Source organism: Perca fluviatilis, chromosome 3 (assembly GCF_010015445.1).
Source record: "Perca fluviatilis chromosome 3, GENO_Pfluv_1.0, whole genome shotgun sequence".
NCBI classification, from domain to species: domain Eukaryota; kingdom Metazoa; phylum Chordata; class Actinopteri; order Perciformes; family Percidae; genus Perca; species Perca fluviatilis.
The window spans coordinates 33,518,765-33,535,059 of record NC_053114.1 but is presented as its reverse complement, the minus strand read 5'-3'; the positions used below and the strand labels follow the sequence as shown (position 1 = coordinate 33,535,059).

Here is a 16,295-nt window from a genome sequence, read left to right as displayed (position 1 = left end):
CATTCTGCAGGGAGTAAAACAAGCAATGATTTACATATCACATGGCTAGGATTTAAAATGTATATTGAGGAGTGTTTAAGGTTTCCAAAATGTCATCTCATCATAGAAAAAGATCCATTTTATTCCTGTTATTAGATACAAAATACCTGCCAAAATGATTGGTTTTGTGGTGATGCACAAAACATCACATGTATATGATTAGTAAGTCATTTCCAACCAGAAAGAAGCTGTACATGCTATAAAATGTATATGCTAGTTACTGGCATACAACAGTTTTCAAGCTTTCTCAGGTGAAAACCTGATGAGAGAATTTTGTTTTATTGGTGAAATATAAGTGAATTATAAAGTAGACATCTACAAAACCAAAAGATCTATAGAAAAGAACAACCATTTTCAGTGATATTGTCCAATGCAGAGATATGAGATCCAATAGCAAACAACTGCATCTTATGCAAGTCTATGGGTCTGATTTGCTGGGGCTAATTAGCCAAGTAATGAAGTCATCACTTTCAGTCAATTGGTTCCATTTACCAGAAGTGAAACATTATTATCATTGCAAAGAGAACGTAAGTAAAGTCCCTGCTTAACAACAATCATGCCACAACTGAAACCATAAAATCGCTTGAAATAAATTGCTAAAGTTGAGGTTTTTGTTGAATTCAGGCAGGAACTACTTGGACCTATTAAACTCCAAAACCACCACTGACTACCACATACCCACGTAAAGTTACTACCACCACCACCACTACCACTACCACTACTACTACTACTACTACTACTACTACTACTACTAGTATACTACTACTACTACTACTACTACTACTACTACTACTACTACTACTACTACTGATATCACAAATGTACGATCGCAGAGGTGATGACGTCTGAACTCATGTTTACTACTTTCAGTACTCCAAGGAAATCTGGGAATCTGTCAAGGCCTCACAGAGAGCCACAAATCTAGCAGGAAACCAGAACAAGTGGACAGACGTCACATAGCATCCAACTACAGCACAACATAGCGGGGAGTCTCAGTCACATCAATTTATGATACAAAAGGGGGAACCTCACACTGAGCATGTTGTCATTTCTGCAGTCCTCACTCCTGTCCTCTCTGCTTATCCCTCTCGCACAGCGGCAGCCAGAAGCTACTGTAGCTCCATGAGAACATGTCACATGTACGCCAGTGAGCCACGTCCACACTTTCCTGTGCTGGCAAGCTCTCTCTTTGCTGTGCTCTGCACTGGCAGCAGGGTTAAAAAACCTCTTCCATTCAACACCAATCTAAATCTCTTTCTGCTACTTGCAAACCCTCTTCAAATGGATCTCTTTAGCTGTGGGCCACGAGTCAAATGAGTTACTTTTTTCCCCATGTTGCTCCTTTCCCTGCAGCCTCAAATAGTTTTTGTGATGAAGTAGAGATACAATTTACACATTGCTCCATTTATAGCATTTCACTTGGCATCGCTCTACAGGATGATCTACAGGGTGCTCTACAGTGGCATCAGCAGCAGCAGCTTCTTTTTCATTTGACTGTTTTTCACTGTGAAGTGGAGTTTGAAGAGATTTTGATTGATTTTTGTAACAGGAAATTGCTCTGACAATTGGTCACTTTTCAGATTTACTTACTGCGTGACAACATGCTTAAATGACCAGGAAGTCCAGGAAGTCATAAACAGGATTTAATCAAGACCTTGAATTATTGAGATCCTAAGAGAAACAACAGCAGAGTTGGGGTCCATGTGGATTGGGATGGGTGGATGTTATCACTTGATATCTATCAACAAGACCAAAAATCTTCTACAGGTCACCAAAGATTCCCGATATATGCAATCAAATAGTTGTGCATCCATTGCATACATACTTCTTACCCTTTGCAGTTTTTGACCATCTTTGTAAATGTTTATCCATTGCCTCCCATTCCGAACATACTAAACCCACTCGGTGTGCTCCCCAAGCACAAACGCTGGGGGTCACAGACTCCATTTGCTTGTCCAAATAAGATTACTGGCTCGTATCTGGAGTCGTCAACACTAATATTTGCTGCAGTTAAACCGTTTACAGCATTTCCCTTGTGAATAACCAGCACACTGCATTCAAATTTAGACACTTCTAACGGTAACAAAAAGACACCAGCATTACGTTTTTCTCCCATAATGCAAATGGAGCTAGTAAACGGCAATAAATGTTTACAACCCACGACTTAAACTTTCCAATATGCTCACAAACAAATGGTTCATCTAACACTCAAGGCACTTTTGGCAGATTATCACTTTCCCCTTATGGGAGTGAAAGCCAGCTGCACAGGCCCCATCTTGTCCAAAATCAAATCTAAGGCCCTTTCCAGAACAGCCATCATTCTGTTTAAAATGTGACATATGGAGTTAATAAAGAGAAGGGCCTATCATCAAAATCCAGGGAGGGTGGATACAAAATAAAAAAAAAACACTTCCTTCTGTCATTCAGTACACAAAAAATATCCATGTTTTCTAATGTGGAGAAGGAAAAGGTTTAATTTCAAGGTAATTACGTCTGTTAAAAATGTCCTAAATGCTCATAAAGTGAACTATACTCAGTCCCAGTAGACCCTGCTGATGGCAGACAAAGGAGTGCTATCCCTCGTTTCAACAGGGGGACATATCATACCTCGACTGTCACAGCTCCCCTGAGTTTTGGGCATTCACTGGAACCAAAAACAGCCTTCCCTGAGCATATTAAAACTCTCTGACATAAATCACAGTGACATCCTCTTAGACAGACAATGGAATAACGAGCTGAGGAGAGCAACTGAAACTTTTACTTGGAGAGCAGTCCAGGGCTACTTAGCAGAAGGTTGTGTGTGTGTGTGAGTGAGGGAGGGGGGGGTGGTGGGGATTGAGGTCAGGATACTGAGTGGGAGTTGTAGTAACCAGGAAGATTGGATTGAGATGTTGACCTATGAGGAAACATGCAGACAAGGGAAGAAAGTGTTATTTTCAAAGCACTCTGAGATGGAGTTTTGATAAGAGCAGAAGGTCAAGCCAGTAACAAACGTCAGTTGTGTCAAGCTGCGGCGATTTCAAACAGAAACTCAAGGCATTCTCTCGCTCTCGTTTTTCTCATCTACAGCGGTTTGGTTTTTTGGGAGACTTTTTCTGCACCTTCCAATGCAGCATATCAGTTGTGCGTTTTGACATGCTTGCAGCAGAATGCCGGGCATCTGCAGGCCATTTCACAGCCAGGCACCAGGTCCATTCATCACCCGCCTGTTTAATCAGTTGGCTGTCACCAAGCCACAGCCCTCAACCTCTGCTAATGCTCATCACATCACACCTTCCATCAATATGGCTGCTTTATTGCCAGTGTTAACATGCTGAATTAGTTGGTACTACAGGATTTTTTTGCAGTCTGTGTGTATTTGTCTCAATTCTCTGTGGTTATGAAAGCCTACAAGCTGCAAAAGAAACTGGCCAATGGTCCAAACTAGAGTGCAGTGGCACAGTTCAGTTCAGATCAGGGTCTGCAAGCAATACTAACAACATTTAAGAACTGAATATATTTTCTGCACTGACACATCAGCAATTAATAAAGGTGAAATTCAATTTTGCCATTTTTCAGTGGTTAAGTTATCACAGAGGATTTCCGAGAGCTGCTGCTCTGTGATCACAGAAATGTTTGTGATCGAATCAGACTAAATCTGTGCACACACAATGAACAGCTACAGACGCATCTTCCATATGTACAGTATATTATATTCCCTGCCAACAGATGCTAGTGTTACTGATAATGCAAATGCTTCACTGGGACTACTGCAAAATGCATTGACTCAAATATGTGCTTGTGTGCTGTGAGACACAATGTTTTTGCATAACAGGCAGAAGAAAACAAAAAGATTAGCACATAGCCCCCCCCTAAAACCACAAATAGTCATTTTTACACTTATACTACATATAACATCTTAATTTGGGAGCTTTGGCGGTGTTGGTACCCACACTGCGTTTGTCTTTGACTGGCTGCTGGTCGTAACTCTACATTTACCGTACATAGATAAGTGGTAACAATATCCTCATCTAACTTTTCGGCAGAAAATGAATAAACAAATTTCCCGAAATGTTGTAGTATAGAAGCACATAGACTGTGAGACAAATATGCTAGAAGTGGTTGTAATGTAGTGTGTAGATATAAAAAGGAGTGCTCTTGAGGTTAAATGCTTATGAATCATCAAAATAATTCATGTTCCTGAAACATTAATACAATCTTTTTATATGTATCTCCAAATCTTGTCATATGTTTGAATTAAGAATTTAAATATATTCTGAACAACTCCATCAGTGTTGAGAGACCAAAATAGCACAGTGACATCAATTAAGATTTCTTCTGAATCCCTTCATTCACATCGCAGCTGAGTGTGTTTGGTGTGTGCTTACTCACCATTGAGGTAACTAAGATATCACCAGAGGGTGCCAGCTAGCAGACACAGTGTCGCTGAGAAATAAAATACATGCCAGCACTTTGGCAGGCATCATGTTTCAGAGAAAACGGAGCAGGATCAACCTATTTTTTTAAGGTTTAATAGTACTCTGAGGCTGGCGCGATTAATTGGCTGCTTGGTAGGTATACGCCTGCCAAGACACTCCTAAAAGGCAGACCGTAAACATGCCCCAGATTTACTAAAGCAGCCTGAGCCAAGTCACAAGGCAAGGGGGCAACAGGGACAAAGGGGTTTGTTTGCAGCCAGGCAGAGAAAACCCAGAGAGGAGAGTGTGGCACTGCTGATATTAATCTCACACAGAGCTCTGCTTATCTTACATGCGAGACACATTTATTAAAAAAACAAACAAAAAAAACAAACAACTATCCATCTCTGCCCTCTGCAAGCTGACACAGCTTCAAGGCTCTCTGTTTGACGTGATTTGACAATGGACTTGATAGCGGCTCAGGAGCTCCTGACAAAGGCCATCGCAGCACCGATCCCTGTGATATTTGGGCCAAGTGATGGTTATTTCATTGTCGGTGACTACTGGCAACCAAGAGCTGCTGTAGTATGCCAGCCAAGTCAGCACAGAAACATTGTTGGTCCGCACAGTTAGAGGACACAGACCTCTGACGAGGAGGTAGAATGGGTTGGAGGAGTTTGGAAAAACTTTAAACAGACTTCACATATTTCCTTTCCGTCTTAACATGAATGGTTTACCCAGTCTTTATTAAACTGTCAACAAAGAAATTGCTGGGGCTACTTGAGTGGATTCTGTTATATTTAAAAAGGGTAAATTCGCATTTGAATGTCCATTGAGTAAAAACTCAACAAAACCTGATATAGACTGAGACAGGGAGGAATTGGAGCAGAGAAAATCACACTTTACTGGACTGTAAATAAAAGCTGACAGCACTGAACCAGTTTGAGAACGAGTGTGGCACCTGCAGTGTCTGTAATGCCAATGGCAATAAGGCTCACAGATGTGATGTGTTGTTTTGAATCACTGGGAATAATGGTGTGACTTTGGTGCAATTTTGTGTGTACATGCTGTGTATTATGTTCGTACTTGGGTGTGAGTGAGTGTGTGTGTAAGTATGTAGACATCATACTGAGAGACAGCTGCACCTGGCAGATAATAACCAGAGCCTGACAGTGTGTAAGTCTAGTGTTCGCAGTGTGTGAGGATTATGCAGCAAAAAAGGTGTTAATGGTGCCACACGGTTACATGTGCAGGCTCAGAATCAGGGCATCAACGGAAAACCATGAAATGACCGAATATTGGAAATGTCGAACAGTTGCATGTACTGCAAAAGCCCCGAAATACTGGAAAACGTCCCCTTCACCCACTGAAGAAAAAAAGATCTCCCTGACACACATGTACCAAGGATGAGGCCAGTGGATAAAATGCTGCATACCTCTAAAAGCAGAGAACAAGGGGCTGACAGAGACATGATGCTCTGCTCTGTAATTATTGGCTTTTAGGTGTCATCCTTATGCACTGGATTGGCATGCACCCACCCAACACTCAACGCAGCGGAGCGATTGAGCGCAGTGGTCTACCACGGCTGAAAGCTAACAAAATCCTGGATATTAGCTCGGTAAGACAGAGAGACACTCTGGTATCTGAGTGGGTTATTTAAACACAGGCTGAAACAGAGAGCGAGAGAGACAGATAGTTGTTTATTTTCCTCACACTAAATTCAAAATAGACGTGCCTGTGCTCGTCATGTGTGGAATGAATCTCTTTCTCTCCATCCTCCTCCTACCCTCTCCCTAAAGACCGTATATGTCACAGGCATCTGATATACACAGAAGCTGATTAAAAAAAAAAAATGCATTTATTTGCTTCTAAAAAAGGAAAATAAAAAAAATCTGCCAACTTTTGTTCAGCCTTCCTAAAACAAAAACTATCATTACAAAGTGCGTTAATGGGGTTTAAGTTATGATTAATTAATTTAATGTAAGCAAACCCGGTTTGTTTTCATTTATCGTCTGCATTTATTTGGGAAACATGGGATTCAAATTGCTCACACACACACACACACACACACACACACACACACACACACACACACACACACACACACACACACACACACACACACACACACACACACACACACACACACACACACACACACACACACACACACACACACACACACACACACACACACACACACACACACACACACACAAGCATTATTATTAAAGGACAATTCTGGCGCAAAATGAACTTAGGGGTTAATAACATATGTGTACCGAGTCGACCGCTCTCTGGGACTTTGCTAATCGAATGTGTCTCTAGCTTGAAACAAGCTAGCGCAAACAGCTGATGAGCTTATAATGCTAGTATTCGGGGCAGAAGGTAAGTCGCTATTTCTATACCACTAACAAGGCTCAAAATAGCACCACACTTCAACAGTAGCATAATGAGGGTCCCTACATATGTCACAGGCATCTGATATACACAGAAGCTGATTTAAAAAAAAAATGCATTTATTTGCTTCTAAAAAAAGGAAAATAAAAAAATCTGCCAACTTTTGTTCAGCCTTCCTAAAACAAAAACTATCATTACAAAGTGCGTTAATGGGGTTTAAGTTATGATTAATTAATTTAATGTAAGCAAACCCGGTTTGTTTTCATTTATCGTCTGCATTTATTTGGGAAACATGGGATTCAAATTGCTCACACACACACACACACACACACACACACACACAAACACACACACAAACACACAAACACACAAACACACACACACACACACACACACACACACACACACACACACCAGCATTATTATTAAAGGACAATTCTGGCGCAAAATGAACTTAGGGGTTAATAACATATGTGTACCGAGTCGACCGCTCTCTGGGACTTTGCTAATCGAATGTGTCTCTAGCTTGAAACAAGCTAGCGCAAACAGCTGATGAGCTTATAATGCTAGTATTCGGGGCAGAAGGTAAGTCGCTATTTCTATACCACTAACAAGGCTCAAAATAGCACCACACTTCAACAGTAGCATAATGAGGGTCCCTACATGTAAACTGAAGAATTGAGAACTTTGTAAGTGTACAGACAGTTTATTAAAAAAGATAGTTTAGAAAGACTGTACCTTCACGTATACAAGCAGGCGCCATGTTGGGAAAGCAGTCATGACCAGTCGAACGACGAATGACGTGTAACCAGTAACATAGCTCAAACACGGCGTTTGTCGTTCGACTCGGTACACATAATGTTATTAACCCCTAGGTTCATTTTGCGCCGGAATTGTCCTTCAAGTAATACTGCTAATGCCAACTCAACATTTCCTACACCGAGTGGCTTTTATTGTGAAGCCACAGAAAATGCAATGGGTTTGTCACAGAGGTTGGCACCAACATGATTGTTAGTCAAAAATGCATCACTGAATACTGTAATTTTCTGCATGTTTTGAGCAGATAAACCAGTTGCTCCTCTGTTGTGTTTCTGACAAAGAGCTGGTTGAGGAACGTTTGCTCCAGTAATAACTGAAATCTTAAGAATTTAAAATTGAATGAGGTATTGGGAAGCTTCGGACTTTCCACCTCCTAATCCACCTTCCAGTACTTAAACTGTTTTTTTTATTTTGTTACTTACTTATGTCCTTAATCACACAGAGAAAAAAAACAAAAAAAAAAAAAACAAAAAAACACAGGCACACCAAGAGATTGGCTTGATGAATGACAAGTCTATGGCTTGACCAAGTGGACTTAAAGAGAAAAAAAAAAGCATTTGTTTTGGCACTGCAAACATCCAAATCCAGTTGGCTTGCAGATGGTTTCTGCTACAGCTACAAGCTCATCAAAGTACACTTTGACACATCTCTTCTGCCATTTTCTAGCTTGCACACTTGTCGATTTTTAGGGCACCAGTGGAGCTATGGAGCTGTGTGCAGTTTAATAAGTGCACTCACTTTGGACTGGCATGTGTTAAAGTCCTTCAAGTGCTATCACAGTGTGTGTGTGTGTGTGTGTGTGTGTGTGTGTGTGTGTGTGTGTGTGTGTGTGTGTGTGTGTGTGTGTGTGTGTGTGTGTGTGTGTGTGTGGAGAGGCTCTTGATGAGAAAAGCAGTCAGGAGTCGCACAAAGTCTCCTGCTCTCTACTCATCCACCACGAATTAAAGTAGTAAGGATGAGAAGTGGTCAAGCACATTGGTTTTACGCTCTTTGCTATTGGCTTTTCACGCACACGCACGCACTCTGTAGTCCTGCTATCAGGAGCCTGGTGAGCTCAGGACCTCCACACCTGCTGCATTAGCCTACATACAGTATTTTGGCTCATAAGGGTTATTCTGACCTGACATAGTCTGAAAAAAATTTAACTCTATCTCCGTTAACAGATGTCATTTATATTGATAAGGAGAATGCTTCCTATAATGAATCTATGAGTGCTACACGTGCACGCACAGCAGAATGTCAGTTGTCGTTACTGATCAAGGCAATTTTTAAATCAGACAGGATTACAGTGTGATGAAATTCTTCAGCTCAGTCGATATACACCCACAAGTAGAAATAATAGGCATGTGGAGCGTATTAACATACTGGAACTGAATCAGGAAAGTTCTGACTTTTAATGAAAGACGCATGAGACGACTGCTTTTAACCATTTAAAAAGGGGACATATTATGCTTTTCCGTGTTTTCTGTCATATCTACACTGTTATAATGTTGGACTTGTATGTTAAACGTGGCCAAAACTTCAAATAATTAGGTAAACGTATTTTAGACAAGTCCCTGTGCCTTTTGGATGCATTCACACTCACGATTTTTTGAGATTGGATAACTATCCGATCGACATACGACGCATGAAGTGACTAAGTGTGAATCTCAGATTATCTTCCTATAAGAGCTTCCTTATGCTGAATTTTATAGAAACAAAAATAAAATGCTTCGTTTATTCCTCTTTTTTTACAGTAATGTGGACACACTTTAGTTTGACAAAGCTACACTGCATCCCAGCAATCCAAAAAGCCTACCTAATGACACTCTTTAACCTCACATTCCTCTCTGTCCATCTTAATTAACAGCTACACCATTATTCCTCACTGCTTGCCATTTTCTTCAAATCAAATGTTCCTGATCGAAATCTGCGAAGACTGAACTTTTCTGTACATTCCCTGGAGCGTGCAAGTGATGAAGCCATTAAAGCGTATGAAACAGACGGAGTTGATGTGCTGTAATTATGCTCCATTGTTGCGGCTGTTATGGCATTATATGCAGGCACTTGTGAGTGCCACCTCTGCTGGAAGCCACAGACCGCTTTTCTTTCAGGATCAGAGGGCGTGTCCTTGGCGGGTTTTTGGTGGGCATCGGAGCATGTCACGAGCATTTTGCCTGACCCCCCTCTCGCTGCCCCTCCTCGGTTTCTGTACCGCGATCCACACACTGCCAAGGTCTTTGTATAATACAATAGTAACTGACAGAGGACACCTACTTGTGGAAGCTGTGGGTTTGAAATCTGGCTTATGTGAGCTTTGGTGTATAAAATGTTTTCTCTCTTCCAGGTAACCTGTCAATATGTCAATTATTACATAATTATATTAGTTAAATATATGATTAAATTAAAATTAACCCATAAAAAGACAGATTTCAACACAACATATTCTTCAAAATGTCCCTTCATGGGGGAGACAAAATGGCATGCAGCCTACACAGGATATTCAAAAGGTTATGTTGCATCTAAACCCAATTTTTTTTTTTACACAAAAATAAGAATGGAGGACAAAGCCATTCTGAAATGTTGAAATGTTGCTTTAAAAAAAAGGGACCAGAATCACAGTAGTAGGGTGACATACAATACAGTTCTGCAGTCGAGCCAGACAACAGCAAAGAAAAAAAAAAGAAAAATCAAGAGGTTGCCAAACGCTCTAACCAGCTCATTAATGTAAAGTGTTCTTATTAAGTGCAGAACGTGAATTTTTCCTTCTTGTTCCAAGTGAAAGCAAAAGAAAAGAGGACAAATAAATCCTCTCCTCAGCTCATATCTGGAGAAAGACAATAACATCCTGCCTCAGAAGTTTCTGATCACTAACAGTGATACATGCCGCATGCCTAACCGATGCTTGCTGCTTCGAGTCCCATGATCCTTTGTGCCGTCACTCTGCACAAGAGCCGTAATGAAAAACAGACAAGGCTCTCCCACTGCAGCGACCATAAAACCCCTCCACTCACTACACATGAGAGATTAGCCTGCTCATTAGGAGAGAAGGAAGGAGCGAGAGGAGAGGGAAAGAGGACAAAAAGAAAAAGGAACGCCTTTCCAGGAAAAAGGCCATGTTGAGGCAAGGGTCCTCTCTCAAGAAAAGAGCCCGGGTCCCCATTTTCTTACACACTATACAAACCAGAATGGAGGTTTAAAACGGGGACCTGCTTTACATCAATGCATCAATGGTGCGGGTTGAATTGAGGATAGTTTATATACGAAACGTTTAGCATGTTAGTGATGCTGCAGACCCCATGTATGCAAAGCTGTACTCTGAATGAAAAGGTTACAATCAGTGTCAATGACATTTAAATAGGATTTTCTACACTGTATTATCAGCTGAAAAGCATGTTGTCTCACACTACTGCTTAGGCTCTCCAGTTGAGAGAATCTCAATCACTCACTGCTGCCGTCAAAATACATGAAATTCAGATTATGAATGCTGAGTGGAGCAAACCAAGGGAGGAAAAAAAAGAAACCTCAGTGGTTTGCAAAACACTCACTTGCTGGGAACCAGCCTTGGGCCAATTTAATCAATTTAGTTCTTTGCTAAACCAGTTAAATGGCTCAATATGTGAAAGGTTGTTCTTGGGTACGAGTGATGCCAATTTGAGATGGTGCATGTAAATTACCGCACGACGACTCACCAAGTTGAATGAGAAGTGAAGAAAACAAGCATCAGATTGTTGTTTTTAGAGGGGGAACTTAAAATTCAGACAGGTAGTGTTTACAGGAGCCAACGCAGCGCTACATCCATAGAAGCCTGTTATTTGGTTGCTGCTAGGTCGGCATATTTGCCTGCTAAAAAGAGACAAGGACAGGATAAAAATACATTGTAGGAGCCGGGGAGCTAATTTTCAGAATATATTTGTGAACTGTCCTTTTCCAACAGCTACACCACAGGATGTTAAAAAACAAGTTATACGTGACACATCCCTGAAAAGCAGTCCATTTCCCCTCATTTGTCATAAGCTCCCATAATGCATCAAACAATTACCAAAAAGGCTGTTAGCTGAACCAACAGTGAAAAACAGCTCAATGTTTTTATATTACAAAAGCTTCTTTCACATTCAGTATGATAAGAGGAGTGATGCAGTGTGTGTGTGTGTGTGTGTGTGTGTGTGTGTGGAGTAATTATATGCAATGATGAAGTCAGGTGCAAAAAAGGTCTTCCATTCAATCAGTGGATTCGCCAGACAACACAAGTTTATATTGGTGAGACAAATTGTTGCAATACGCAAAAGGAAATGGAGGAAAAGCCAAGTGAAGGTACGAAGGCAAACTACATGTACTGCAGAGCACTTTTTTATTCTTCAACTGAGTAAGTGAGGAGTCACGTGTTATGCCATGCTTATTTTACCCCATTGTTCCGTCAAGGCTCAGGGTGAAAAACAACAACACACACACAGGGAATTATGTGCAAAGTGACATCTAATATTAAAACAGACCTTCAGGGAATAGACTTATAATTGCATGTATTTTTGAGAAGTGGTTATTGTAGTTCAGGTGTTTTCAAGTTGGCACATGTACATGTGAGCCTGCAGGCACTTGTGGTCTATGAATACGGTGCTGCAAAGGCTGCTTCACACTTGTTGCAGCTGTGTACGTTGTCTTTGTTCACCATTGAACTAAATTATGTTATTTGGGGTGGAATTGACAGATTGCTAAACTCCACCACCCTAAGTTACCTCTGCATAAAGACGTAGACAAAAGCAGGCTACAGTCAGTTGTGTCGAAAAATGAAAATGTAAGTGCTGTAGCAGATTTCTCAGCTGTAGAAAGCAAGCTAATTAAGCTAACGTTAGCTTCATGAGTTAATTGAAAGCGCCATCTCCAGTTGACCTTTTATTTTTCAAGGTGGCTTGTTTTTAAAACAAGAACCCTGGAAAAAAAAAGTCTTAAATTAGCACTTGATAGCTACGAACATGAAATTGTGCTGAAAGACTAAGGCTAAAGCTGCATATCCCAGGCAACAAGTCAGCATCCTCACTTGTTGATGATCAAACAAAGATCAAGTTTGATGAAACAAAGACATATTTTTTTATTGCAGTATGGAAGTAGTTAGTCCTAGTACTATGAATTAGACAGGGATATTTGACTAATATTTCTAGCTAGCTAGTTAGCTGGACATGCTAAGGTTTAGGCCTATATACGACTACTCAAATATTTGTTCTTTGGGTAGGTATTTGATTTTCAATTTTGGGATTCGAATATTCGTTTTTTTGTTTCGTTTTCCGTTCAATACTGTGATAAAGTTGAGAGAGACTCAACTTTGGAGAAGCGCAACCCAACGTCACGCTGCGGTCATGGAACTTGTCAGTCCAGTTAGAGGCGGTGTGAGAGTTCCGTACACTAAACAGGAAACATCACTGCTTTTATCGCTGCCACAAGAAAGTTTTAAAAGACTATGAGGGTGAAAACGAATCACAACCACTTAACTGCTCACAAGTTTGTGTTAAGCGCTGACTGCTTCTTGCAACAACAAAGAACAGTCGTTCCGTCTCTTTCCTTTCTCTCTTTCTCCGTGAAATGAAGCTGCCTTCAAGTGCGGTTAGAATCGAAATCTATAAACGATCTGACGGAAAACAATAATTGTGAAATATAAAATCTACTTGTGCTACATTGGGGGGTTAAATAGCACAACAGGACGTCACACAAATGAGCCATTTAAGTGACACTCCCACCGCTTTTGTTGGTCCAAACGTGCTTTGAGCCCCACAAACGTTGCTTCAGCAGGTTTAGAAATCCAAAGCTTGACAAACCTGCTGTGCCTAGTTACTGTTGCTAAGCTATAATTGTACAATTGCTTTTAGAGGGAGGGGTTTAGTGAGCGGTCAAGAATACAAAAATAATAAAAATTTTACACTGGAATGTCTATTGCAATGCTAAAAAAAATAATGACAAAAGCGTGTCAGGTAATTATTATGACTTACTGTAAGAGAAACTGATGCGCGGTGTGACATCATCCTCAGTGGCCATCAGTGATTGGAGGCAGCTAGCCAATAGCAGCGCAGCAGTCAGAAGACAGTGGACAGTCGCAGCTTTATGTGATCTATCCAAAACCCCCGGGGGGGTTGACTTGATTCTTGTACTCCCAGAGTCCTTACACTCTGTTAAGAGACTCTTAGCACAGAGAAGAGGAATCCTTTCTGGATTAAAGGCTGCTTGTTGTCATCTACTCATAGTGCTCTTCGATGAATCAGCACTAAGCTCCGAACAGTGGCCATTTAGCAAAATTCATTTTGGATCTGTGGAGAGAAGAGAGAGAGGTTCTTTCTTTAGGTTTGATCCAAGAACATGTTTAAAAAAAAAAGATGAAACAAGCTAGAATAACAGATCCATGTCCAACTTCTGATGCTACAACCAACAATTACAAAAGCGTAAGAACTGATACATTTGGCTGCGGTTCATCTTGGGGGAGGGTGTGGATTTGACTGCAAACAACAAATCCAGAATTTAAGAGTTAATGTGTTCATGACCCAAAAATCACCCGTCTCATCTCTTGGTCTTGAGACTTTAATAACTATAGCACACTGATGGCTTCAGCTAAACCCTTGAGATCAAAAAACAAATATTTATGCTTTTACTGTTTACTCTTTCACCACACTGCCAAAGAAAAGCTCAACTAAACAGACCATTCAGACCACCAGTCAGCTAACATGAACACACACATCATATGGTAGCTTGAAGGGTTTTACAAACTTTAAAGTCTGAGGTAATGTCCAATTTGCACAGCAGTCCACAAAGTTTCTCTGCGAGATAAAACACGTTTGATTCTTTTTTAATCCCTGTATTTAATTATGCTGTCAACAATCAGTGAGAGATCCCGAAGAAGATAACATGGCAGCTTGGCTCTACTTTTGTGGCTATGTGGAGAAATAAATGAAAGAGCAGTGACTCCCAAGACAACTCTGTAATTTGTCGCAAAGAGGCACATTGAACACATCTGCTCTTTGACTTTTATTGGCCTCAGTGTGAGTGTGCAGATAAGGTGGGGGTTATGTTGATGTATGCTGAGATTTTTTATTTAGTAAAGGGTCGGCTTTCTTGAAAACACTTGAAATAGGTACTACCCAGATCGACTCCGTCCCTCTTTGCTAAACAAACACAGGACATAAACTGTATAGCTCTATGATTAAAATAAACTAAAGAATTGTGTTTATGATTCTTAAAAAAGGAACACGCCGACTTATTGGACTTTAGATTATTCACCGCATCCCCCAGAGTTAGATAAATCCATACATACCCTTTTCATCTCTGTGCGTGTCGTAACTCGGTCTGACGCACCCTCCGCTAGCTTAGCACAGATCCTGGAGGTAACCGGCTCCATCTAGCCTACTGCTCCCAATAAGTGACAAAATAACGCCAACATGTTCCTATTTACATGTTGTGATTTGTATAGTCACAGCATATACAAATAACAAGGTCACATGAGACACAGCCATCTTCTTTTTTGGACACTTGGGGGCAGTGGAAACAAGCTGTAAACACAACACTGACCTTTTAAGTTGGTATGGTGAACTTGTTAGCAAACAGCTAACAGTTATTAACACATCCAATAGATACAAAACTACATTAGCATTCATTTGGAGTCATGTTTATAGCCACCTGAGGCAAATGTCTGGCTCTTAAACTGCTAAATGTTCCATGTTCACCAGCTAGTCGGTAACTTTGTCTATCTGCTGTTTAGTACCGAGCTTTCTCTCTGAAAACAACCAACTCTGGCACTACTGTATGAGAACCCAGTAAATGAAAATGAGCTGAAAAAGACCATAAGGCTCTGTAGATCTGAGGAGAAATGCAGAGTTAGGTCTAAATTATCTGTGGCTTTGTTACGAATGGATTTTTGTCATTTTGATTCAATGTTATTAAAATATGTATTATAGCCGCTTTAAAACAGCCATGCTAACAGCTCTGAAAGACTACATTGGCACAGCAGTGCTGTACATTAAATGCCAATGTCAACATGCTAACATGCAATGACAATGTTAATACGCTGTTTAAAAGAGTGTAATGTTTACTATATAAACCATTGTGGTTTAGCATGTCAACATGCTAACAATGGCTAATTAGCACTAAACACACAGGGGATGATGGGAATGTCATAGGGTTTTGCTGGTGTTGACAAATTCAAATGTTGATCTGATGATTGTGCAACATGAGAAGTGAGTGGATCACTAAAATTACTAAATAAATTTGGCAATTCCTTCTAAACCTAAGTATGAGGAGTGCAAACTGTTACTTCCTTCTCTTGATTTTAGCAATATCCTAAGAGTACAGACACTTAAGTCAGTGAACACAGCAAAGCCTGTTCCTGTGATTTAAACACACAACTCACTAGTCATTATTGCCTGACAGCGCTGGATGTGTCCTCCCTGAGCTCCCACATAGGTGGTGACGTTTACAAGTAAACACTGGAGAGCACATGGCGTCTCTGGTCGAGAGCTTGCATCACTGCAACAACTCCCACAGGACCTCATTCAAATATTTATGGTAGCTAATAAATCCTAGACAACCGGCGGGTCAGTTAGTGGCCCCAGATTGTCTGCTGAGACAATGCCCTGCTGGAGAATACCATTTTAAACTTCTGATCAACCTGGTCATACAACAACATAG

The 16,295-nt window shown here is 40.7% G+C and overlaps 1 protein-coding gene across 1 annotated transcript in view; it reads right to left on the bottom strand.

The window, feature by feature from the left end:
• The window catches only part of sema4bb (sema domain, immunoglobulin domain (Ig), transmembrane domain (TM) and short cytoplasmic domain, (semaphorin) 4Bb), a gene marked incomplete at its 5' end in the record, with an annotated part of 30,425 nt that extends 16,701 nt beyond the window's left edge, over positions 1 to 13,724 (bottom strand). The window contains one exon of the mRNA XM_039796146.1: positions 13,613 to 13,724. Coding sequence (XP_039652080.1) covers positions 13,613 to 13,724 — 112 coding nt within the window. The remainder of the gene's footprint in view (positions 1 to 13,612) is intronic.
• Between the last annotated feature and the right edge of the window lie 2,571 nt (positions 13,725 to 16,295).